Source organism: Gopherus evgoodei, chromosome 6 (genome assembly GCF_007399415.2).
Source record: "Gopherus evgoodei ecotype Sinaloan lineage chromosome 6, rGopEvg1_v1.p, whole genome shotgun sequence".
In the NCBI taxonomy this organism is placed as follows: domain Eukaryota; kingdom Metazoa; phylum Chordata; order Testudines; family Testudinidae; genus Gopherus; species Gopherus evgoodei.
The window spans coordinates 53,735,025-53,761,345 of record NC_044327.1 but is presented as its reverse complement, the minus strand read 5'-3'; the positions used below and the strand labels follow the sequence as shown (position 1 = coordinate 53,761,345).

General features: G+C 41.3%; 1 protein-coding gene across 3 annotated transcripts in view; it reads left to right on the top strand.

Moving 5' to 3' along the window:
* The window catches only part of CDC42SE2 (CDC42 small effector 2), a 130,810-nt gene that overhangs the window by 66,180 nt on the left and 38,309 nt on the right, over nucleotides 1-26,321 (top strand). For all 3 annotated transcript variants that reach the window (XM_030567499.1, XM_030567500.1, XM_030567501.1), the window contains one exon: nucleotides 16,559-16,900. In XM_030567499.1, coding sequence (XP_030423359.1) covers nucleotides 16,847-16,900 — 54 coding nt within the window. In that variant the 5' untranslated portion in view covers nucleotides 16,559-16,846. The remainder of the gene's footprint in view (nucleotides 1-16,558; nucleotides 16,901-26,321) is intronic.

Here is a 26,321-nt window from a genome sequence, read left to right as displayed (position 1 = left end):
CATGTTCCTGATTGCTCTAGTGCAGCCCCTGCTCTGGTCACTCAGGGAACAGAAAACTATTCATCCAGTAGCCAGTATATTTGCCTTCTACCTGTACCCCACTGGTCAGGGTCTGTCACAAAATCCAGATAGTTAAATAAAAACTATTAAGATAAAATAAAGAACAGAAGCGAAGTTCAGAAGAGGGATTTAGGGATGGAGAGGGAAGAAAGTAAGTGGGGGGAGTCTCAGGCATTTAATAGGCTCATTCAGATCCTCCCAGGAAAACATCCTATAACTTTGCTTGGGTTTTCTTTCCATAGTGGTCAAGCTTACAATGTCTGTGCTCCAGTCTTCAAATGTTGGTCACTTTTTAGATTTCTATTTTTGTAGTGGCAGGCTTTCAGCAATTATTAGTGGTCTGCCCAGCCAAAGTTTTTTTCAGATTTATTCAGCTTCCAATTCATATCCATTAAATTTAAAATTACATGTTTAGCTTGTAACAATTTTATTTGGTAGGAAAAAGTTGACTCTGCAATTAAGCTTTGCCAAAACATACAGGTATAGGAGTATTCCTGCAGCATATGGGTTAAGTTAGCACCTGTTGAATCACAGTCCCAACATTTGTCTAACTTAGTGGCACCTGTTTTGAGTTCAGAGAGGGGTCAAATGCCTCCTCCATATGATTTTCCACTGGATTAATCATAAATGGAGGTTCACGGAACAGTCTGGAGCACTGGCTAAAATTTGTTTCCACCAGTTAGCAGAGAATAATTAGTCTAGTTCCTCCCATTTCTTTTTTAGGAAATCTGTATTTAATTTACATTTGCTGGCCGAATGTGCATATAGTGTTGCCATAGGGTTTAGCAATCTGGGTAATATTTGGAGAAATGAAAGCAGCCCAGATGGGTCGAGGTAGCTCAGTCATTAGGGCTAAACAGATGGGAGATGGTATGTTTAAGATGGATATGTTGCCACTCCTTAGTCTCTAGACCAGTGATCACCAACTCATCAATCGCAATCGACTGGTCAATCCTGGGGACTCTCCCATTTGATTGCGATCTCCAGCAGTGTAGCAGGGCTGCTGCTAAGGCAGGCTCCCAGCCTGCCACGGCCCCATGCCGCTCCCAGAAGTGGCCACCATGCCCCCATGGCCCAGGGGCGGCAGGGGGCAGGGGTCTCCGAGCGCTGCTCCTGCCTGCAGGCACTGCCACCGCACCTCCGATTAGCTGGGAACAGAGAACTGTGGCCAATGGGAGCTTTGGGGGTGGTGCGTGCAGAGAGGGGCAGCATGCAGAGCCATGTGCCCGCTACCCAGGGGCTGCAGAGGCACGTTGGCCCCTTCCAGGAGCGGTGTAGGGCCAGGGCAGGCAGGAAGACTGCCTTAGCCTCGCTGCGCTGCTGACCAGGAGCCGCTCGCGATAAGTGCCATCTGGCAGGACGCTGCACTCCAGCCCCTCTTGGAGCCAGCGCCCCATACCCCCTTCTGCACCCTGAGCCCCCTCCCAGAGCCAGCACCCATACCCCCTCCTGCACCCCAACCCCTCCACCCCAGCCCTAACCCTGACTCCCTCCTAGAGCCAGCACCCTGTTTTCCCTTCCACATCCCAGCCCTGAGCTCCCTCCCAGAGCCAGCACCCTGCACCCCCTCCTACACCAACACTCTGCCCCAACCTGGAGCTCCATCCTGCACAGAGCTTCTTCCAAGAGCTTGCATACCTCATCCCTTCCTACACTTCAATCCCCTGCTCCAGGCTCAACCCAGAGCCTTCTCCCACACTGCAAACTCTTTGGCCCTAGCCTAGAGCCCACACGCCTTCCCAACCCCTTGCCCCAGCCCAGTAAAAGGGAGTGATGGAAAGATGGGGGGATGGAGTGAGCAGGTCGGGGTTTTGGGGAAGGGGCAGGGTAGATCCTGGGTTGCCCTTAAATTCAAAAAATGATCTTGGGCGTAAAAAGGTTGGCAACCACTGCTCTAGACTGAATCTTTCTTTTAATATTATAAATGGGAGGAAGGTATACTTTCCAATAAATGGACTAATGGTCAAAATCCCCTTCCTAATTCAATCTGGCCATATGATGGGGTTGCCTGGTGTATGGAGTTTTGAGTTACCCCAGAGAAATGCCTTGGTATGTCGAAAGGGGTGATTTTTTAAAAATTTAGTAGACATTAGAAGCCAGAAATACTTCATGTACACAGTTCTTCAGGGAATTGATGATAGTATGAATGAAGCACATTGGAAAGGGTTAAAGGAGCCATCAAATCTGCTTTCAGCTGGAGCCAGTCCGGGGCTCTACAGCATAAGAGAATGAGCCACTGTATTGATTGGCTTAGCGTTACTGTCTAGCAGTAAAGTTTAAAGTTGGGAAATCTGAAAGCACCTGTTTCGACAGGGAGCCGTAATCTTTGTAAGGAGATTCTGTTTGTTACCAGCAACCCCCGATGTCAGAGAAGATCTAACACCCCCCGCCTCCCAACACACACACACACACACACACACACACACACACACACACACACACACACACACACACACACACACACACACACACACACACACACACACACACTCTTTAGAATTTCAAATAAATTTTAACTTTTATTTCAATAAAATGAAGAGGACTTGTGTTCTGGTGAAATGTGGGAGGACCTTGTTTTAAAAAATAAGTATTTGAGCTGCAGAGTGTAGCATGTTGTTGTGGGGTGAGTATAGGGCTCCTTCCTGGCATAGAATAATAGAATGAAATGTTTCAGAATTCTTCAGAGCTAAGGGTATTCCAGGTACCCCAGGGACAAAAATAGTATTAATGAGATCCAATGAATTCTTTGATTTTCATAAAATCAATATGGGACATTTCTGTGAGGCTGCTGCCTCTTAATTTATACAGTGGATTTTAATATAAAGCCCTGTAAAGATTTTGAAGATGTCCAGGGAGCTCCTCATTGAAGATCATGAACACATTAACAACATTTCTTCTTTCAATGTTCTGAGCTGGTCTGGTAGTATTCTCTTGCATTCAGACTTCCAGATGGAGGAACTGTATTCCTAGAATTTACTTCTAGGTTTTGCTCAGATTCTTGCACCAAATAATGTCAGTAGCGGTCTAAGCAAAAAATTATGTGTTTTTATAAGAAAGTTGTTATTGCAAGTAGTGCTGTATGTGCTGAGTGCTGTACAGCTATGTAGGAAGACAGTCCAGCCCTGAAAAGCTTGACTGAAAAGACAAAGTGTGAGAGGTAGGGACTCGGAGCTCAAGTAGAGTGGCTAGGGCAGTAACTGGCACATGGCTTATTACTTCCATTCTTTAATATATTAACTGTCTCCAGAGGTCCGTCTGTCTAGCTATTGTTAGGTGTTCCTCTTCTTTCTTCTCTCTTCCCCTCCAACTTCTCCTCGTGTGTTCCTTCTTGCTATCTGTCCTTGATACAATCATGCCCTCCTTCCTACGTCCCATTTCCTCTTCTCCTTCGGAGACCATGAGTTGAGTGGGAGAGTTACCACAAGAGAGGATTAACCCCCTGTCATAAACAGATAGCTAAGGGTTAATGTCTCTTTCACCTGAAACACCTGACCAGAGAACCAATCAGGAAACCGGATTTTTTCAACCTTGGGTGGAGGGAAGTGTGTCTCTGAGTCTTTTGTCTGCCTGCCTGCTTCTCTGAGCTTTGGAGAAGTAGTTCTATTTTCTAGTCTTCTGTTTCTAAGTGTAAGGACAAAGAGATCAGATAGTAAGTTCTATGGTTTCTTTTCTTTGGTATTTGCATGAATATAAGTGCTGGAATGCTTTGATTTGTATTCTTTTTGAATAAGGCTGTTTATTCAATATTCTTTTAAGCAATTGACCCTGTGTTGTATCATCTTAATACAGAGAGAACATTTGTATTTTTCCTTTCTTTTTTATATAAAGTTTTCTTTTAAGACCTGTTGGAGTTTTTCTTTACTTTAGGGAAATTAAGTCTGTACTCACCAGGGAATTGGTGGGAGGAAGAAATCAAGGGGAGAGCTGTGTGTTGGATTGCTAGCCTGATTTGGCATTTCCTCTGGGTGAAGAGGAAAGTGCTTTTGTTCCAGGATTGGGAACGGAGAGGGGGAATCACTCTGCGTAGTTTCACAGAGCTTGTGTCTGGGTATCTCTCCAGGAGCATCTGGAGGGGGGAAGGGAAAAAGGATTATTTCCCTTTGTTGTGAGACTCAAGGGATTTGGGTCTTGGGTCCCCAGGGAAGGTTTTTCAGTGGGACCAGAGTGCCCCAAAACACTCTAATTTTTTGGGTGGTGGCAGCAGTACCAGGTCCAAGCTGGTAACTAAGCTTGGAGGTTTTCATGCTAACCCCCATATTTTGGACGCTAAGGTCCAGAATCTGGGAATAAGGTTATAACATGGTGTAGCAGCGGCGGGATATAGACAGAATCCAGAAGCCAGTAGGAATATTATATTTTTCTTTTCTCTGCTAAGGGCTTTTTAGCAGAGAGAAACAGTTTGGTTTTAAAAGGGAACCAGAGAGAATTTTTTTTTTCTGCTCTCTAGCAGTTTGTGGTTTGCATATTAAGCGAGAAGACTGTTGAGGGTCTTTTGTCATGCAATAGCCCTCCCATTAGGAGGCATGTACCAGCACTTATATGCATGCAGATAAAGTGGTTTTTCTGGTTTCCCTTAATTGAACATTAGCTAGAGAGAGAAAAGGAAAAAAGCACTGTTGCTAGGCAGACTTCAGGAGGCAACAGAGAGCCTGCAGTTCAGAAGATAAACATCGGAGGGCACCCCAACACAAGAAAACAGGAACCATGACTTCTAAGGCAAGGATTGACGCCGAAGAACAAATCAAAGACGCTGAACACAGGCGACAGATGGAGATGAAAGAAAAGGAAGAAAGCCTCAAACTGGCAGCCTTCCAAAGAGAACAGGCAGCCCAAGAGGCAGCACACAAAAGAAAACTAGAAGAAGAAGAGGTGGCCTACCGAAGGAAACAAGCAGAAGATGAGGCAGCCCACCGCCGAGAAATGGAAAAACAACAAAAAGAAATGGAAAAACTTTATATAAAAAAGAAAGGAAAAATACAAATGTTCTCTCTGTATTAAGATGATACAACACAGGGTCAATTGCTTAAAAGAATATTGAATAAACAGCCTTATTCAAAAAGAATACAAATCAAAGCATTCCAGCACTTATATTCATGCAAATACCAAAGAAAAGAAACCATAGAACTTACTATCTGATCTCTTTGTCCTTACACTTAGAAACAGAAGACTAGAAAATAGAACTACTTCTCCAAAGCTCAGAGAAGCAGGCAGGCAGACAAAAGACTCAGAGACACACTTCCCTCCACCCAAGGTTGAAAAAATCCGGTTTCCTGATTGGTTCTCTGGTCAGGTGTTTCAGGTGAAAGAGACATTAACCCTTAGCTATCTGTTTATGACACCCCCCGAAGCAACTGTCCAATCAGGAGAGTCGTGAAAGCATTTAGAGTAGTTTAAAGCATCTCAAGATACTAACGGGGTCTACAGGGAGAAGGTATTGAGGCATCATCTCCTGCCCCCTCCAGAGAGTCTCTGGTCAGCTGGAGGAGGTGTTCTTCTGGTCTAGTGTGTAAATTTGTAGGGCATTGGGGTTGAACTTCATTGTCTCCTCTGCCCCTTTTGTTGTCCACCTTCTGCCCTGATTTTGTATACTTGGAAACTATTTGGGAAAATGGTAAATTTTAATTTTGCTTTTGCAATAAGGTTGCAGTAGACAATGAGCTGTGATAAAAGTATGAATATAATCTTACACACAACTGACTAGATTAGAGCTGATTGACAGTTGTTGGCTTGTGGGGAATACTAATGTGGGGTGGCAGGGAGAGACTTTAAATGACCTACTAGTGTAGCAGAGCATGTCTTTTAGTTTTTGATATTTACATATCAAAAGCAGCAAATGTTTGATTTAAGCAGATTGGTAAGGCACTTGCAGTTGAAAGACTTCACAGCTTCCTTGCTGGGTAGTCCTTATTGCAGTTATCAAACAACTTTGACTTCCAAATCCAGCAGTACCCAGATGGAATGGATAGTGTAGACATAAGAGCACAGATATTTAAAATGGAGCTTTCTTTCCAATGACTATATCTCTGTGCAACCTGATCATGACCTTAATTAACAAATTAATGTCCCACGAATGACTTAAGTATAAAATAATATTGTTGATGACTTTGTAGATATATAATATGTAAATATTCTTTTTGAATAACAATGTGGGTCTTGGTAACGGGGGAGGCTAGTTAAATTCAGATGTGATATTAGCACCTGCAATAATTTTTCTTCCTGTGGTTTACTGTGCTTTGTATCTGCTGCTAGCAATCATCAAATAGTCCGGTTACCACACTTCCTGTTTGAACCTTCAGCAAAGAAAATACAGCCAGAGGGTAAGGAAGATTGACCTATGAAGGCAGCCTATTAAAGTGTTTTAAAGTGAGATGGCAATTCTTATACTGTCATTACAGAACAACTTGCTTTCTTCGAACCCTCCCCTCCCACTGTCAGCCTATACTGTATTCCTGTTCAGGTCAATTAAGATTAACACTGATTAGCCCCCTTTCTGTAAGGAGTCCTGGAGAGCCTGAAGAGAGAACTTTTTTTTCTTTTTAAATTTCTTTCTCAAGGTTTATCAAAGCTCAGTAAAGTTGTTAATACAGTTTTAATAAATTAAACCTCTGCACATACTTCTAATTGCCACACCTTGCTCTACCCACTAATTGCCTGTGATGTTTTATTTCTGCATTTTAAATTTAAGATTGCAGTGTAACAATTCTGAGTAGTAGTTTCACTTTTGCATTTGATTAGCCATAGAACTCACTTTGAAACAGTGAAAATCTCCTTAGTACTTCAGTTTGTGAAAGACAAAATAGATCTGTGTATCTTGTATCCTCATCCCTTAGTACTGTTTAATTAAATTGGCCACAAAAGGCAAAATAAAGTTAAGTATGATACTTTTAGTCATGATTGAGAGACAGTTTGTGTGACACTGTTTTATGTGTTCTCTTTAACCCTCAATTGTATTCTCCAACTAAACTGTTGCAAAAGACGTTACTAGGCTATAATAATAAAGTGTATGGTGTTCCCTTAGTAAGGCTCTTGTTAAGTTGGTAGTAGGGGCAGGATGAGGATATAGTCTGTCTCATCTGGAGCTGCATTACCCAGCTGCTCAATTAGAACAGCACTAGGAAATTATGTAAGATCAAAAATTTAGTTTTTGTTTTTTGTTTTTTTAAGCATTCATCCTGAACTGCATGCTTCAGTCTTGTTTAAGAGGATAACCTAGTGGGGCCCCAGTAAGCTGGGAGGTCTAGACAGACAAATGCAGCACTATATGTAATGTGGTTTGCTACTCACACAATACCGCATTAAGGGCTTGATGCTATGGAAGTGCAGAGCACTACCTGTGAGGTGCTGAGTGTCTAAATTAAGCATGCGACATTTAGGGTGCTCGGCATCTCACAGGATCAGGCCTAGGTACTTTTATGTGAGATCATGATTATATAATTACCTGATTGGTAGTTGTAAGGATAATCCGTACCCTTCATATTTAAACCAATAATTAACAAAAAGAACAACTTACTCTCCTTGTTTAAATTAGTTCTTAAACAGAGTTCCAAAGGACATTAAGAGAACTCTGAGGGGTATATCATTATTGCTAGCTGGAATGTTGATGTCTCTTTTGCCACCTGCTTAGTTGCATTTTTTCCATTTTACACAGCAGCTTTGTGCCTTGCCCTACGTAATAAGCAAACCACAGTAAAAGTCATTTGTTTACAGGGCAGCACATATAAAATTTCAGCTTTTTGACAAATAGCCATCACTTTTATTTTCTTTATTTTCTGGTAACCTAATTTAAAAAATTAGATAATTAAAATGCCACAACATTCAGTTGTTTCCAGGCATAGAAATTATTTCTGAAGGGAAAAAGGAAAAATTCTCCTCACATGGAGGGGAAGCAGACAAAAAGGCTTCTTGGCACTGTTATATAGAACTATAAAGACTGAGGTGAATTTAGCATGTATTATATAGGAGCTATTGTGTGTGCCTAACTTTACTTGTTCTAAGAATAAATATTTGAGAAGTGCTATAAAAGAATGATTCTCGTTGTAGGTTCATTGTAGTGTAACTTACACTTTAAGTTCAGTTGTTTGGTGGGTTTTATTTGCAGACAAAAAGAAAAGTTTCAAATAGCATACATGACCAAAATCCTATTTATTAACAATGGGGCTGGAGGGAGGATTTTTCACAAGCTTTGCAACCCAGAACAGAATTTCAAACACAAGTATGTCCAAGCTTTGTGGATTGTTCCCATGGCTTCAACTGACCGCAGCTCTTCAAACTGCAAAGACCTGGAAGAGCATTGTGGGTATTAGCATGCAAATAAGACTATGAGCTGCAGAAGAATTTCCCTATGTGTGTGGGTTTAGATTTAACCAGGGGTTGATTATTGAACCACTGTAACAAACAGGAACTTAATATATTCAGTTCTGGACCTGTGCCAAAAAAGCTCTGTTAGACTGAGGGACTAGTGACACTCTATGGCCTGATACTTCATGAGCTTCCAGGGATACAGATGAATATACCATTGCTAGGGAAACCCAACAATACAGTTCACAGGGTATTTATTTCTAGCTCTAGTAGATGATATATCAGGCCTCGTAATATTATCACTGATTAGCAGCTAGCTTTTCTCATTTCAGTTCTAATAGTCTTAGTTGTTAGTATCACCTGAATTGCAAGAGCTAGAAACCAATGCCTCGCTTCACCTCTGAGCAACTTGGAATCACAGCTTCTAAACACTGTACAGCATTAAGCTTTAATTGTAGATGTTTGTTGTACTATCACAGAGCTAAACGAGTCAGAAGTTGCACATCTAACATAAATTAACCATATTCTGGTTGCAAAACCTAAGTTTTGTGGACATGTTGGATATGAAGAATTCTAGAAATCAAGTGGGATGCCTCCTGTGATTAGAGTTATGAGAACCAACTGAAGGTGGAATCTTCAAAATTTCTCTGTGCTGGCCTAATTCTGTTCACATTGAAGTGAATGGGAGTTTTACTGTTGACTCCAAGGGGAGCAGAGTTAGGTCAGTGCGGTGAACTTTTGAAAATCCCAATCTAAAAGATCTAAGTGTGCCCTGAGTGTAACTTTTTAAAAACTTCTCCATTGAAATGCCTTGTCTTTTGGTATTTTTAAAATTTTAATCCAGTGAAATTTTACTGTCATTATATTATACAGCCTAAGTACTTGAGTCATTCTGTTAATTCTTCCATTTGCATCAGTGTATGAAATAACGCTAGAACAAATATTTCTTCAGATCAGCAACAATGACAATTCTGGGGAATGCATAAAGACAACTCTGCAGTGAAGGCTTATGAAATAATTTCTTTTATTTCTTTGTTTTGGGGGCAGCCGGCTGTCATGGAAACTTGCTGTTTCTTGACTAGCTGGTAGATGATCCACATTCACCTGTCTATATTTGCAGATCTGTAAGCTAGTGTCTTGATTATGGCTCCTTGAGAGATCAAAACAGGTAATACACATCTGGACTTTGTTGTTGTTGTTCTAGCATAATATAACATCTTGAGGCAGAATGATGTTTGCTTTCTTAAGCAGCATTTTTTTCTCTAATGAAAATATTCCATGTTTGCATTGCCTCAGTTCCTTCTTTTGAAATCCCTTAGTCTGCTAAATTATTTACAAGTTTTTTTTGTTGTTGTTGTTTTAAAGCATAATTGCTTATTGTCGGTAGTGTTGGCAGTGGATTGAGGGAAGGGATAATAGAATACCTTTTTCATTTTATGCTAATTCTGAGGTTGCTAAAGGTAGGCCTGGTCTACACTAAAAAGTTAGGCTGACCCAACTCTGTTGCTCAGGGATGTGAAAATCCACACCTTTTGAGAAATGTAGTTAAGCCTACCTAACCCCTATTGTAGACAGTGTTAGGGCAACAGAAGAATTCTTCCATTAACCTAGCTACCGCCTCTCAGGGAGGTGGCTTACAGCTGTGCCACTGTAGTGTTTCAAGTGTAGCCAAGCCCATAGTCATGTACAGATGCTGTCAGTTATATTAGTAGCTTCTTCAAATCAAGATTATAGAAATTAGTATTATTACCAGGGGTGCAAGTAGGGCGGTATCCTCCAGTACACAGTACCAGGGCGGGGGGCTGCACTCTACTCCTTAAAGGAGCAGAAGGGGACTAGGGAGGGGTGGCGGGGACAGAAGATGTTTGGTTTTGATTCTGTTTCTCCCATTGGTCTGATTATCCATGACATCCATACTGCATCACATCAAGTCCAAATTGTTAGAGGAATGCCTCTGCTTGCACTGACCAGAGGATGTTTGGATTCTGATGTCAGCCCAGTTCTGCAGCCTGATGGGAATCAGGTATTGTCCTTAGTGTACCTAGAATTCTTCTTTGCAGCCAAACTAGTCTGACATGCATTTTGTGAACTGGAACTGGAGCAGCAAAACAATGAAAACAAATGCCCCATTTTCCAGCTTTTTGGGTGAGAGAACTATAAGTGAAGATTAAAATGCTGGACACTGACAGCCTTAAACCAGCCAGCTGCCTCAGGAATCTGGCAAGAACTTTGCTGAAAATATGTTCCTCATCTTAGCAACAGAGCTAAGACTTATCACACATCTGTCCACCTTTGTTTGAATGAAACTCCTTCTGATCTGACAGCTCAGGCATTGTCAGTTTCATTCAGAACAATTTTACAAACTTGGAACCTAATCCGGTAAACCCTTAAACATTTGATCAATCCCATTGAAGACAATGGGACTATATGTATGACTGTAGACCGCTTTTGTGGACTGATAGGAGTTTCAAGAGTCTGTTCCTTTAAAGGAAGCTTAATCCCTCATTGAAATGCAATGTTTGGGTACAATACCATCATAGGTGCTGACTTCCCCTCCCCCCATGCCTCTTCCTGCCCCTGAACCGCCCTCAGCACACCTCCATTTGACCCCTTCCCCAAAGTCCACACCCCAACCCCTCCCTTCCCATCCCCATTCCACCCCCTTCCCCTAAGTCCATGCCCCTGCCCTGCCTTTTCTCTGCCCTTCCCCTGAGCACGCAGTGTCCCTGCTCCTCCCCCTCCCTCCTGAAAAGTTCTAAGCATTGCCAAACAGCTGTTAAGCGGGAAGCGCTGAGAGGGGGAGGAGTGGGGACATGGCGCTCAGAAGGAGAGAACGAGGGGGGAGCTTGGCTGCTGGTGGGTGCAGAGCACCTGCTGATTTTTTCCCGTGGGTGCTCCAGCCCAGGGCTGCCCAGAGGATGCAGGGGGCCCCTTCCATAAAAAAAAAAAAAGTTGCAATACTATAGAATACTATATTCTCACAGGGGGCCTGGGGCTTGGGGCAAATTGCCCCACTTGTGTTCTTCCTCCCCCCCAGCAGCCCTGCTCCAGCCATAATGCAGTTTAGGATACAGTTCTACTTAAAATTTGTCTTTTAATAAATCATACATATGTTGAAATGGCTCCTCACCTAACTATCATATTCCATATAAACAGACTGAAATACTACATATTTGGGGGGGGGGAAATGGGTAGTTAAGCATGTTGATGTTTGTATATACAAAGGGGGGTGTCAGATGGGACGGGGGAGCATGGGGGCCCTAAGTTGGGGTGGGGCAGGGAGGAGTCACATGGAAGGTCATGTCCCCCCACTTCCTTGTGTCCCTCCCATGAGTGCAGTACTACCAAGAAATTATTTCTATTTGCACCACTGCTTATTACTAGAGTTTCTGTTCCTTAGAATGACATTTCTGTACATGAACACAAATATCTAATTACCTGTGTTGGAGACAAATTTCATGACATCTAAGTTTCTTGCAAAACTGCAGTGCATAAATTTAAACTGTCAGTTCATCAGGATAGAATCTCTTTTTTTCTTTGTACTGTGTCTAGCCTAGTGAGTCCCAAACTTATTTGAGACCCCGAGGTAATGCAGTAGTTTAAATAGTAATATACAGCAGTTTGTGTATTGGATGTCCATAAATGGATTAAACCATTTATATAGTTAGTATTTAAATTTTTTAAAAAATAATTGTGTAGCTTTATAATTTCGTAATAATTAAATTTTCCATTTCTTTACAAAATAAAGATAAGACAGATTGTGCATGGAATGACCACTGTAAAATCACCAGGGAATTACTTGGGGGGCAGGGGATGGAGACTTCAGGTTAAAGGTTAAACAACAACAAAAAATTCCAATCTATAGTTTAGCAAAAGAATGTCAGGAATTTAATGTGTCAGTTGTTCCACTCTAGGAGTTTGTGTTTTAAGAAGATAGTCCCACATTTCACATGTATTTTCCCATTATGAATGGAACTATATATGGAGCATCAGGGTAGAGGGGAGGGAAAGAAAAGTATTTGTGTTGACAGAATTTGTGCCTTATCAGCTTCAGTTTATTGGTAAGGAGGCCTTTTTCAGAATTAGAAAAAGGTGACTTGAATAGCAAGGTCCCCATCTGCATTACAAAAACAAACTCAGGGCAACCAGTTTCAACATCATTAACATTTGCACTATAGGACCATAACTGGTAGTAATTGGGCCTAATCTGAGTTAGCTTGGAACAAATCATTGCTTTTATTGAATATTGCTTTTATTTTATTTTTTTTAAAGAGGGTGGCAGGAGATGACAACAGGTAGATTTCCCTCGGAAGTTTTGTCCTTTTCTCCTTTGACTCTGATCAGAACTTTGTTTGTTTGAAGGGTTTGAAAGGGAGAATGGGCAGCCAAAAGAAAAAAGATGGCTAGTGTAGCATTCTTTGAGCCAGGGCACTATTCTTAGGGCTTGGCTACACTGGCGCTTTACAGCGCTGCAACTTTCTTGCTCAAGAGTGTGAAAAAACACCCCCTGAGCGCAGCAAGTTACAGTGCTGCAAAGCGCCAGTGTAAACACTGCCCCAGCGCTGGGAGCACGGCTCCCAGCGCTGTAAACTAATCCCCATAGGGAGGTGGAGTACCTGCAGGGCCGTCCTTAGGCATAGGCAGAATAGGCAGCCGCGTAGAGCCTCACTCTCCCTGGGGGCACCACTCTGCAGGCAGCCCAGACAGTGTAGAAGCAGGGCTGCTGGGTCCTAGAGAGAGCCGAATGAAGCACAGTCTGAGGAATGGGATTGGCTGCTGGGGTCTCTGGGAAGGGCAGGGGATAGGGGTTGGGAAAGGAGCTCACCTGTGAGTGTGACTCTTTCCCCCCAGCTGAGGTGAGGCGAGGCAAGGCAGGCTCTGTGGCACCCCTCTCTCCCTCCTCCCTCCCCTCCGTCAGGGCTGGGTTGAGTGAGGTGCTGGGGGGGAGGGGAGGCTGGCTGGCTGCCTGCTGAGGAATGAAAGTGAAAGTAACTCACTTCCTCTGCAGGCAGCCAGAATTGGAATGTCACACAGGGCTGGGTTAGGATTAGCCAGATGTGTGAAAAATCAGGATAGGGGATTGGGGTACAGTGAGCAGATATCCCTATTTTATAGGGCCAGTCCCAATTTTGGGGTCTTTTTCTTATATAGGCTCCTTTTACCCCAACCCCCAACCCCCACGCAACCCTGTCCTGATTTTACACACTTTCTGTCTGGTCACTCTAGGTGGGGTAATTGGTGCCTATATAAGACAAAGCCCCAAATATCGGGACTGGCCCTATAAAATCAGGACATCTGGATCTGGCCATCCTAGCTGGGGAGCGCCTCTCCCCCGGGCTGGCAGCTGCCAGCGATCCATCTCATCCGGGGGGAGCTGCACAGGGCAGGATGATCTGCTGTGGCTCCATGGATGCCCCGTCCCAGATGCTGTGCTAACTTCACCATTGTCTGTTGGGCTGGCAGCGGTGCCCATTGGCGTGTGATTGGACCTGAGGGTTTGCTGCTACTGTTGCCACTCTGCACCCCAAGAGGTGGATTTTGTGGTCCTGCAGTTTTCCACCTATCTCCTCCTCTACTGCAGCTGTTGGACCAGCAGGCTGGGGGGTGAGCCACGCATGAAAGCAGTACTGTGTTGCCATTTAGATTGTCATTTAACAACTTTGTTTGCCAAAAATTCTTGCTAACAATCCTGAATCCAATTTCAATATTTTTAAAAAAAAATCAATATCTTATCCAAAACCAGAAAATTAAGTCGTTGACAATTATTAGTGACAGGTTTGGTTTGAGACAGGGAGTGGGTCAGTTTTCATCAGAGAAACAAAAAATGTTGACTGACTTTCTATAGCCTGTTACTCCTGATAAGAGCCCTCCAACAACTGTAATATGCTCATCTCCTTACTAGTGTATGAAGCAGGGGTCGGCAACCTACGGCACACGTGTCAAAGGTAGCATGTGAGCTGATTTTTGATGGTATGCAGCAGCAGGCTGAGCGACTCAGCCCATCACTGCTCTGGGGTTTCGGCTGCTGCCCTATTGCCAGCTGGAATACCAGCCATTGGCCCCACTCAGCACCTGCTGCTGGCCTGGGGACCCCCAAGGAACCCCAGGCTGGCAGTGGGCTGAGCAGACCAGCTGAACCACTCAACCTGCTGTCAGCCTGGGGTTTCATTCACTCAGGCGGCAACGGGCTAAGTGGGCTGGTGGCGGGCTGAGCAGGGACGGTGGGGGGTTGAGTGGCTCAGTCTGCTGCCAGTCTGGGGTGCCAGCAGCACTCAGCCTACTGCTACTCCGGGGTTATGGCTGCCGGCCCCTTGCCAGTCAGGAACTCAGCCGCCAGCCCCACTCTGCCTCCTGCCAGCCTGGGTGAGCAGAGTCCCAGGCTGGTAGCGGGCTGAGGGTGGGTTGGCGGCCGGGATCCTGGCTGGCAGGAGTTGGTGGTCAGAACCCCAGACCAGCAGTGGGCTGAGCAGGGCCTGGGATCCTTGTCTAGGGTTCCAGCCACCAGCCCGCTGCCAGTTTGGGGTTTCATTTACTCAGCTGGCAGTGGCCTGAGCAGGACCGGTGGCCAAGACCTCAGATAATAACAATAGTTTATTTATATAATATAGAAATACAGAGAAACCTTCTACAAACATTAAAATGTATTATTGGCACGAGAAACCTTAAATTACAGTGAATCTTGGCACACCACTTCTGAAAGGTTGCCGACCCCTGGTATAGAGTGACCATATGTTGTACTAAGATTCTCCTGCTCTTTTTTTCCCTTGTGAGTCAGTATAACTTTTGCCAGCCCAGAAGTTGGGCAGCCAGTGTTTTACATTTTCACAATGTTTTCTCCAACTTTCATAAAGTAAATACATAGTTAATATGAGTTAAAAAGGCCAGGGACACTTCTTTGTGAAGAATCTGTACAGCAGATCATGCCCATTGACGATCCAGAAAAGAAATTTGAGGTTGAATTTTTTAATGTTGTGATGGATAAAGCAGTATCTGCTGTTGATGAAAGGTTTAATACCTTGCAAGTACACCATGAACAGTTTGGAGTTTTGTATGACATAACTAAATTCAACGAAATAGGAAAACAAGAGCAACTAATGACAAAGTGCAAGAATCTAGAGAGCCTCCTGAAGCATGGTGATAGTTTTGATTTAAATGGACTTGAACTGTACGTAGAATTGAGTACACTGTCATCAATGTTGCCACATGCAAAATCGGTGATGGACATTGTACAGTTTATTCATACCTGCAAACTTGTTGACATATATCCTAATGTATACATTGCCACTCGTATTCTACTGACAATTCCTGTAACAGTAGCATCAGGAGAACGGAGTTTCTCAAAACTAAAGCTCATTAAAAACTATCTCCGCTCCACAATGAGTCAGGAACGCTTTACTGGTCTTGCATTCTTGCGATCGAACAAGACACGACTTTGTCTTTGTCATACGATGACATTATTACTGATTTTGCAGCCAAAAAAGCCAGAAAGATTGCTTTTAATTAAAAACAAATCTTTGTTTCAATACCTCTTCATATAAATTTCCAATAAAATTTTGATAAATTAAAAAAAATATATTATTTGCATCATTCTGTCATATCAGAATTTTTTCTGTAGTGCTGCTTCTTTAGTGCTAATCCATCAGCATTACAGTGCGCTTAATTAAGTTTAACTGGTTTTAATAATGTGAATGTGGCAAGTTTTCCAATACTATAAGCTTATGTTTGTGTTGCTAAGAGCAGATCAGGCACAGGGGCACCAGTTTAATAATCTCGCCTAGGGCACCATAAATCCTAAGGCCGGCCCTGAGTACCTGCAACACTGGGAGAGCTCTCTCCCAGTGCTGGCGCCGCAACCACACTCGCACTTCAAAGCGCTGCCCCAGGAGTGCTCCCACAGCAGCACTGTGCAGCTCTAAGTGTAGCCATACCCTTAGATGTAGATTCTGGTTACGTTATCTGTAACTTTATTACAAGAAATCATGGAATCCTTGTATTACTTGAGACTCTGCCTTACACAATTTTTAGTAGCATCTCTATAGAAACAAAAATGTGATTGAAATAAGTGTGCATCTTTTGGGTCCATATATGATTCATGGTTTAAATATTTGTTAGGGCCTATTGGGTATATATTCTGAAATCTGTCATCTTAAAAAGACCTATTTTCTTTCTTGCTGACGTAGCACACTTTTTTCTCTTTCAGGTAATTGCCTTTAAAATAAGGACCAAGAGACCATTTATACATGCTTCTTTGGTGCTTGGACTAACACATTTGGAGAGAAGACTCTTTTACATCTTTGTCACAAACCTGATTATCCCATGACTTAACTGCCATTGGGAAAAGCTCACAACGGAAGAAAAACCTTTTCCACTTTCAGTCCGTTACACAGTAGTTGAGCTAAGAAACTTTCTACGTGGAGGCTGTATAGCAGAGATTTGGAATTTTGCTGCTTGCTCTCATCCTCTGTGTTCACACTTCAGACTGTAAACAATGAGTGAGTTCTGGTTGTGTTTCAACTGCTGTATTGCAGAACAGCCTCAGCCTGTAAGTATGAATCTCTGCATTGTTTCTGTATGTAATCAAGTATATTGTTCGTTCTTTTATTCATACTATTGACTAAGCTCAGTGAAAATGAAAAAATCATCTAGCATATCTGTTTAGCTGTGCTGTAGGAATAATCATATCTATTTCAGGCCGATGTGGATATTTTGATTTGTAAAGATACTAAGGAAGAAGGGGGTAGAGAGAGCAACACAACAAATGGCCCTAATGTAGATCCCAAAAATGGATGAAAAATTGGAAATATAAAAATCCAACTTCAGCTTGTTTTGTTGCTATTTTAGGCTAAGTTGAAGATGGGGTTAGATGAGGTTGAGGGAAGAGAATATTTATATTTAGAAATCAAGTGTGAATTCCAATCCTTACCCCATTGAAGTCAATGGCAAAACTCCCATTTTTTTGCCATTGACTTCAGTTGTAAGGGCAGGATTTCACCCAGTGTTTAGTTGTCACTCTTTAGAATTTTTTGAGGCAATTTTGAGAGAATGTGTATTACAATCAGTTAACTTGACTTGCACCACAATCATTTCAGTTTGCTGGAAGGAGGAATAGATGTGATAATGGCTCAGTAAAGCATGAAGGAATACAAGACAGAAGCACTTCAAAGCGTCATGCCCGGAAGATAAAATAAACTAATACTACTAATCAGGAAAAGACAGGGTACATAGATGTATCACACAAATTCATTAAATGCTGGAACAGTAGAGAAGTGATTTATTTTTTTTCATATTGAGACTCAGGAAATAGATTTAGGACCTCTGCCACCAGGTACTGGATCCAATACTGTTGTGCTTCTGGGAGAAAGCCTACCTATCATGCAGGTAAAATAGGCCAGGAATTTGATTAGCAGTTCTGGAGATGTCTTCACAACTACACTTGGGAAGATCAATCCTGTTGAGCGGTGCAGCCAAATCAGTCCAAGTAGTGGGAGACAGTACAGTGAACATGGGAGAGTATGTTTGAATTAAAAGTAATAATAGAATCGCAAAGTAGTGCAGCTCACAGCAACACAGAGAATTTGGTTTTGTATTGACTTAAGGAAAGTCAAAAGCACTGAAAAGCTTTTCTGAGGCTGTCAGGAATTGCAAAAAGAAAGCAAAAAGAATCCTGAAGTAGTAATGGAAGTATCAGTAAACCTAACAGTTTAAACCTCCTTGGTGCACAGTATAAATGTAACTTACTGTCCTTTTTAATGAAACAGAGTTGAGGGAGGAGTTCGTACTCAGATACCAACATGGGGAGTTAAAATTCCTCTAATGTGGAATGAATACCTTGCAATCTCTCAAGACTTGCTCTGTCAGTATCTTAATGACTTGCATAGTTTGGAGATAAAATGTTTTAATAGGATTAATGTGAGTTGTGATGGCATTCAGAAATTAAGAGAATTAATACACCTTTAGGCTATAGAGCACAATTCCATGTAGTGTGCCGATTCTTAGCATTTTTTTAATTCTATAAATAAGAGTAGAAACCAAAAATTGGTTTTTAAGAGCTGTAGATAGCTGCTTTTCTAAACCCTGATTACAATTTTATGCTACAATAAAGTTAATGCATGGGAGTGCAAAATGTAATGTGTTACAGGTAATATAATACATTAGTACTACAGCTCTTAATCCCCAATAAAGCGCGGAGGTTATAGTTCAAAGCCGAATAGGGGCTGCGAGCCTTCACCCACTCCTGGCTCTGATGTGGATTTGCTCAGTAACTTGCGCTCCTTCTTCCTCCCTCTCGCAACCAAGATACCAGCAGCACCCTGTAAAGCATTTCTCTTGCTCCTGAAGTGCTGCATTTCAAGAGTTGTAGGACTTGGCTGGCACACATGAGTACAATAAGAGTTGTTGCAAAGGATTTTGCGTGTGACTGAGAAGTAGTTTGTGTGAGTGCATGTGAGCTGATAGTATTGTTGTAGTTAGTAATAAACTTAGAACTCTTAGATTCAGTTTCTGTCTGTGATCCTCTTCTGTCTAACTGGGACTGAAATTTCAAGTTGCAGAATGTAAGTAAATAATTAACATTATACCAAAAAAATTATCCAATCTAAATCAATCTCTTTTCCATTCTGGACAGGTAGATATAATGGCTTTTCTAAACTTCTTAAAAATAATTTCTTCAGAAACTGGGAATGATTCTCAGTGCACATAAAACTGTTTTGTCTCACTAGAGCCCAACGCACATTAAGAACCTGAATATGTCACCGTTACTCATGGTTGAGTAGTAACTCATTCTGCAAGCAGCCCTCGTGGAATCCATGGAAGTACTTGCAGAGTGAGGGTACTGTTCAATGTAAAGATGACAGAACTAGGCCCCAGGATATGCTGCTCCTGCAGCAGAGCCTCCTGTGGGATGGGTTTCAGCAACTGAGTCTTTTCATTGGCTTCAGTCTGCGCCTGCTGCTAGCTCCCATCACTCCCCATGCTGGGTTCTGGGGCCAGTGGGGCACATCCCAGCTGAACAGCGCAGTGCCCAGAACTACTCCTAAAATGAGCAAATGTCAGCAAGTTGCCTGAGATGTGGTTCTGCTTCCTGATTTTCCTATACTCAATCTTGAGACGCTTAATTAGGTCTCTGCACTGGTCACCAGTCTGGTATATTTGAAGCGTTGCCAGCTTCTTGACTATTTGCTGGCATGCCTGGTCATTCCTGTTACTCTGATGGAAGTCCACTGTTCTGCTGGCTTCACACCAGATGATCACCAAAATCTGGCTGTGCTCCAGTGACTGTGAAGTAGCGTGCTGCAAAGTCTTGTCATGTTAAGTCTCCATTGCAAACACAAGGCTGCTGATGGTGTGTTTGCATTTCCGTGGTCAGAAGACAATGGAAGAGTTAGTGCTGATTCACTGAGCTGCTGCAGTACACCAAGGAGGAATGCTTTTCTTTTCATTGGCCTTGATTTGAGGATTCTTGGGATAGAGAGGACAAAGGTAGTTGGCCCATGGGATTGTGGGATACTTTTGTTGGACTCCCAGGGCCTCAAATGGCAGGGGAGTGGGGGGGAAGAGGCTGCATCTTCACTGCAAAACAATAGGGGCTTGAATCCTGGTTTGGATCCTCAGTACCCAAAGGGTTCTACAACTCTAGGGCCAAGCCTGAGTCTGAGAGATTTGTGTGTAGCTAGAAGATGGGTTTGGGCTCAAGCCCTAGTCTGAGCCTGGGCTTATGTTGCAGTGTAAATATACCCTTAGTGATCAACTCACTGTGAAGTTCTCATGTACCATGAGACAACTGGAATACATCAGTTGCGCTGCCCTCAACCATCATATCAAATGTAGTGCTAAATTCTAATCCAATATGTATAACTCTGAGTTAGCACAGTAGCGTTTTTGTATTTTGAATTATGTTGTAATGCACATGCTGTTCGGTGGTGGTTAAAATTTGGTTCTTAGAAATTGACTAGGGGTAGGTGAACAAGTTCCCTTGGCTTCTGAATTGCAGTGATCTAACATGCAAGAGATTTTTCTGGCCATGTGCCCTATTGTTATATTTACACATTAAGACTATTGCTGATTAGGCACGCTGGCTACAGACTTATTGTAAAATAATATTTTTGGTAGATTTGGAGTAATGTGTTTCATATTTATTTGATTATTTTATAAAATAGTAAAATTATAGAAGACTGATCTTGTATATTAAAATGAATCATTCTTAGTTGTTTGCTTACTGAACCCTCTGCCCATGAGAATAAATGAATTGCAGAAGATTTTTTCATGTATCCTGCGTATTAATGTGTAATGCAGTTGCACATTTATACATCTAATTACACCAGCAGCATCTAGTACAAGGACTCTGAGTAATAAATCGAAGCCTCAAAAAAGATAAATTGCTTACGTTGATATATCCAGCTTCAGGCAGCACCTTATCAGTCTAATCCAAAAGATTTCAGGCTCAGTTACTGTTCAGCTTGCATAATATTTTTTAAAAGAATCATGCAAATGAACAAATATGGAATATGTTAGATTTAGCATAAAAGATATCCGCATTTAATGATTTGTTCCTTCCAAAGTAGGAAATATGTAAGCATTGTCCTCATAACTCAGGCTAAGCCACAACTTTCATGTCCTTTTCCCAGTCTTGTCTCTATTTTATGACTTCTACTGTGCCAACCACCACACCTTGAAACCATTCCCTAACCTGATTCACTGTTCGTTCAAGTCCATCACTAAAACATGTTTCTTCCAAAAGGCTTGTAAAGATTAGTCTTCTCACAGAGAAGCTGTTGACAAAAATTGATGTTCTGAAAAAAAAATTGTGGAAGCAACATAGACACATACTTCTCTTTATTCAGTTACGTTGCTTATATTCCATTCCATGCTTGGAATGTATCATGTCTCTTAAATATGAAGTCTTTTCCCCATGAATTCTGTGGCTTCCTTCTTCGTCTATAAAACATCTAGGAAATTTTGGATGCCACATAAATACTAACTGCATAGTTTTTGAGATTTTTAGCTCCATCAGAGGAAAGATACAAAAGGTATAGAAAGTATGTGCATATGTTCTCCAGCATATCTCGGCTTGCCCTTTCAGTGATGAGTTTTCCTCTGCCCTCCAGGTCCAGGAAGCAGGATGAGTCTGCTGTTCACAAGAAAGTTTGACTCCCACTTCTGGGAAAATCCTAGTTTATTCTTCCAGCCTGCTTCAACAGGTGGTCTCCAGGCTTCCTCCTGTCCGGGACTACAGAGCATTAAAAAACACTTTAAATTAGGGCTGTCAATTAATCACAGTTAATCCACGTGATTAACTCACAAAAAATTAATTGTGATTAAAAAAAAATAATCACACTGTTAGACAATAGAATACCAATTGAAATATATTAAATATTTTTGATGTTTTTCTACATTTTCTATACTGAATAAAGTGCACAATACTCACTTTATATTATTTTTTATTAAAAATATATGCACTGTAAAAATGATAAACGAAATAATATTTTTCAGTTCACCTCATACAAGTACTGAAGTGCAACCTCTATCATGAAAGTGTAACTTACAAATGCAGATATTGGTTTTTTTTTGGTTACATAACTGCACTCAAAACCAAAACTGTGTAAAACTTTAGAGCCTACTTCTTACTCTGCCAATCACTAAGACAAACAAGTTTGTTTACATCAGGGGTTCTCAAACTGGGGGTCAGGACCCCTCATGGGGTCGCAAAGCTATTACATGGGGGTCATGAACTGTCAGCCTCCAACCCAAACCCTGCTTTGCCTTCAGCATTTATAATGGTGTTAAATATATAAAAAGTATTTTTAATGTATAAGGGGGGTCGCACTCAGAGTCAGCCGTACAAAAGTCTGAGAACCCCTGGTTTACATTGATGGGAGGTACTGCTGCCTGCTTCTTATTTACAATGTCACCTGAAAGTGAGAACAGGAGTTTGCATGGCACTTTTGTAGCTGTCTTTGCAAGGTATTAACGTGCCAGATATGCTAAACATTCATATGCCCCTTCATGCTTCTACACCATTCCAGAGGATATGCCTCCATGCTGATGATTCTCATTTAAAAAAAAAATGCATCAATTAAATTTGTGACTGTACTCCTTGCGGAGAGAATTGTACGTCTCCTGCTCTATTTTACCCACATTCTGTATATATTTCGTATTATAGCAGTCTCGGATGATGACCCAGCACATGTTTGTTTTAAGAACACTTTCACAGCAGATTTGACAAAACACAAAGAAGGTGAGATTTCTAAAGATAGCTACAGCATTTGATCAAAAGTTTAAGAATCTGAACTGCTGCCCAAAATCTGAGAAGGACGAGGTGTGGAGCATGCTTTCAGAAGTCTTAAAAGAGCAACACTCTCTGATGCGGAAACTACAGAACCCAAACCACCAAAAAAGAAAATCAACATCCTGTTGGTGGCATCTGACTCAGATGATGGAAATGAACATGGGTTGGTCTGCACTGCTTTGGAGTGTTATCAAGTAGAACCCATCATCAGCATGGAAGCATGTCCTCTGGAATGGTGGTTGAACCATGAAAGGACATATGAATCTTTAGCACATCTGGTACATGTAAGTGTCTTGCAATGCCAGCTACAACAGTGCCATGTGAATGCCTGTTTTCACTTTCATGTGACATTGTAAACAAGAAATGGGTAGCATTATCTCCTGCAAATTGTAACCAATCTTATTTGTCTGAGTGATTGGCTGGCCAAGAAGTAGGACTGATTGGACTTGTAGGCTATAAAGTTTTACATTGTTTTATTTTTGAATGCAGTTTTTTGTACATAATCTACATTTGTAAGTTCAAATTTCATAACAAAGAGATTGCACTACAGTACTTGTATGATGTGAATTGAAAAATAATTTATTTTTACAGTGCAAATATTTGTAATCTAAAATAAATATAAACTGAGGACTATATACTTTGTATTCTGTGTTGTAATTGAAATTAATATATTTGAAAATGTAGTAAACATCCAAAAATATTTAAAATAAATGGTATTCTATTGTTTAACAGCACAATTAATCACGGTTAATTTTTTTAATCCTTTGACAGCCCTACTTTAAATAATTCATTTTGCCTGAAAAACTTTCATTTTAGGCCTTCTACCACTTTTTAGGTTTTTCAGGGTTGCCTAGCACCAAAAAATGCCTCTATTCTCCATCCTTTGCTCCCTAGTTTTGGGCCCCAAGATGGCAGTAAAGCCCTCTGAAGTGAAGAGGAAAGCCAAGAGATGCAAAGTACACATGTATTCTATCTCTTTAGAGACAATTTAACTTCGTAGCAAAATCTTTATATAGTACAAGAAATAAACCTGCCTTTATCTAATCTTTTTAACATCACCCGTCTATAATTCTGCTTCTTTCTGTAGTATACTCCAGAACACTATATTAACAATGTTGTGAGTTGCAGAAAAAAAAATGCTAGAGCCCCTTTAAAGCACTGCCACTGCTAGCTGTTTAGAAGTCTAACTGAAGTAGAACTTTCAGCTTATAACCCCTCTCTTTCTGTCCATGATTGATATTAAATGGATACACTGTACTGCAGGCTAGATAAAAATTGATGTTTTTTAAATTAAAAAAAATAGCTTCCTTTTTTAAAATAAACACATTTAACTTTGTTTGAAATTGACAACTTATGTTCGATTATATACATTTAGACTTTGTCATTTAAATAAAAAATATGCTAATCGTTACACATTTGCTGCCGAGTTTTAAAGAATGTCAGGCCACTGAACTGGTGGAAATCACTGGCTAAGCACCTGGAACTAAAATTTAAAAATGTGCTCAACCAGCTTTTGATAGCAGTAGCTTCTTTTGCAGGTGCAGAGAGCATATTTTCTTCATCTTGGTTTTTTCAACTAATTAAGTTCAATTAATAGTTCATTCAAAGTTAAGAAACAAAGTTGGAATTTGAAAAAGCAAGAAAATTTGTTTTCCTCTTCCAATCTATGAATTTAAAAAAAATAAGTGTGAGAGGATGAGATCTACTGGTTCTAAAATCTTGAAACAGTCAATTCAGTTCACTAGCTATGGATAATGTTCTTTGCTTATTAAACCAGTTTTAAATGTAAAACATTTTTGATAAACTTTTTGAAGAACTTCTTTCTTATGTATTCAACACACTTAAGCTTTCTTTATTTAATGAATAACATTTACAAATGCTCTTTTGTGCATTTTTAATTTGAATTTCCATTGAAAGAGATTGACGCAAATCACAAGTAAAAAGTTAAGCATGTAGTAAATAAATGCAACACTCACCATTTTCTAAAATAAGAATGGAAAAATTAAGACTGAATAAATATTTAAGCTGTAACATTGCATTTATAAAGTGTATAGTTATAATGTATGCACCTGGTTAGCAAAAAGAAGCATCATATCTAGTGTAAAGGCTGTATATATTTGCAAATCAACATGTTTTAATGATTATCAACTAATGAGAATCAACCTTTCTTTAGGAAAATAATTAAAGTACAGATTCAAAAACAAGATTAAAATCAATGAGATAAATTAAGGTTTCCTGCGTGCTAATTTAAATAATGATTAAAATAAGTGATTTAAATCCATAATTTAAATCAATCTGATCTGATTGTGTAGCACTGTTTACCCAGTACACTAGCAAAGTGTGATAGAAACTATGGATATGGCCACTAGAAGGGACCCACTGCTGACAAATGCTTTCAGCGACTAGTTGTATTTCTAATGGAAGAGATTTCTGTGGTTAAGACTGAAAAATATTTTGTCATTTTGGGGTTTCTTCTCCCTATTTGTGCAAAAGGCACCTATCCCTACAGCCTTGGGCACATATTTAACATAATTAAGGCTGTGAGTTTGTCATGGAGGTCATGGGTTCTGTGAGCTCCGTGACTTCTGCAGCGGCCAATGCACCTGGTTCTGGGGCAGCTCACACAGCTTCTGCACCAGGTGCACTGGCTGCTGCTCAGACAGTCTCAGGCCCCCGTAGCCCCCCTACCCTCAGCAGCAGAATTTGGGTGTGGGCAGGGGATTGGGGCACGGGACAGGGTGAGGTGGGCTGTGGGCAGTGCTTACATGGGGGGCTCCCTAGGAGCAGCAACATCCCCCTCGCTCATCTGTTATGCAGACGACACCTCCCCTGAAGCTCCCATTGGCTGGAACACCTAGCAGCTGAGCGAGGAGGATGTCACCATTTCCTGGGAGCCCCCCAGGTAAGGGCCACCCAGAGCCTGCCTCATCCTGTCGCATGCCCCAATCCCCTGGCCCCTTCCACACCCAAACTGCTACTTCTCGAAGGGGCGGGAGGGGAGGCATGGAACCAGGTAAGGAGCCTGCCAGTCCTGCCAACCCTCCCCCCAACCCAAGTTTTAGTCACAGGTATTTTTAGTAAAAATTCATGGCCCATGACCTGTCCATGACTTTTTTATTTAAAATACCCATGACTAAAACATAGCCTTAAACATAATTAATATATACAGTGATACAATAGAAATAATTAGCAAAACTAGCATAAACCAACCCCAGCCCATATAGCAAATAAACATAAAATTTTGATAGTTCAGGGTATTCTAAAACTAGTGTGCCAGATTCTGCACTTGCACTAGCATAAGCAAGTGCAAGTTCTTACCCAATGTGGCCAAAACACGAACATTCAATGCCCTTTAGTCATTGAAACTTTTTTGACCTATTTAGCTTTTGTATAGGCTGTAGCATAGAATTACTTATCAAGCCATCGATCTCAGATATTTCAGAGGTTTCTATATTACATAGCTCATTAATGGCCTGTCAAATCAGTTTGATAAAGGCATCCTTTGTTAGAAGGGACAGTTTGCCAGTTTATTGCAGGTTTCTACTGGTCCTGACTTCGTTTGACACTTCTACATATTGTATTAACAGTTAATAGGCTGCTTTACTTATTTATTTAAATGACCTATCTTGTGTCTTACTCTCTCTGGTGCAGTGTCAAAATATTAAGGTAAATAATATTC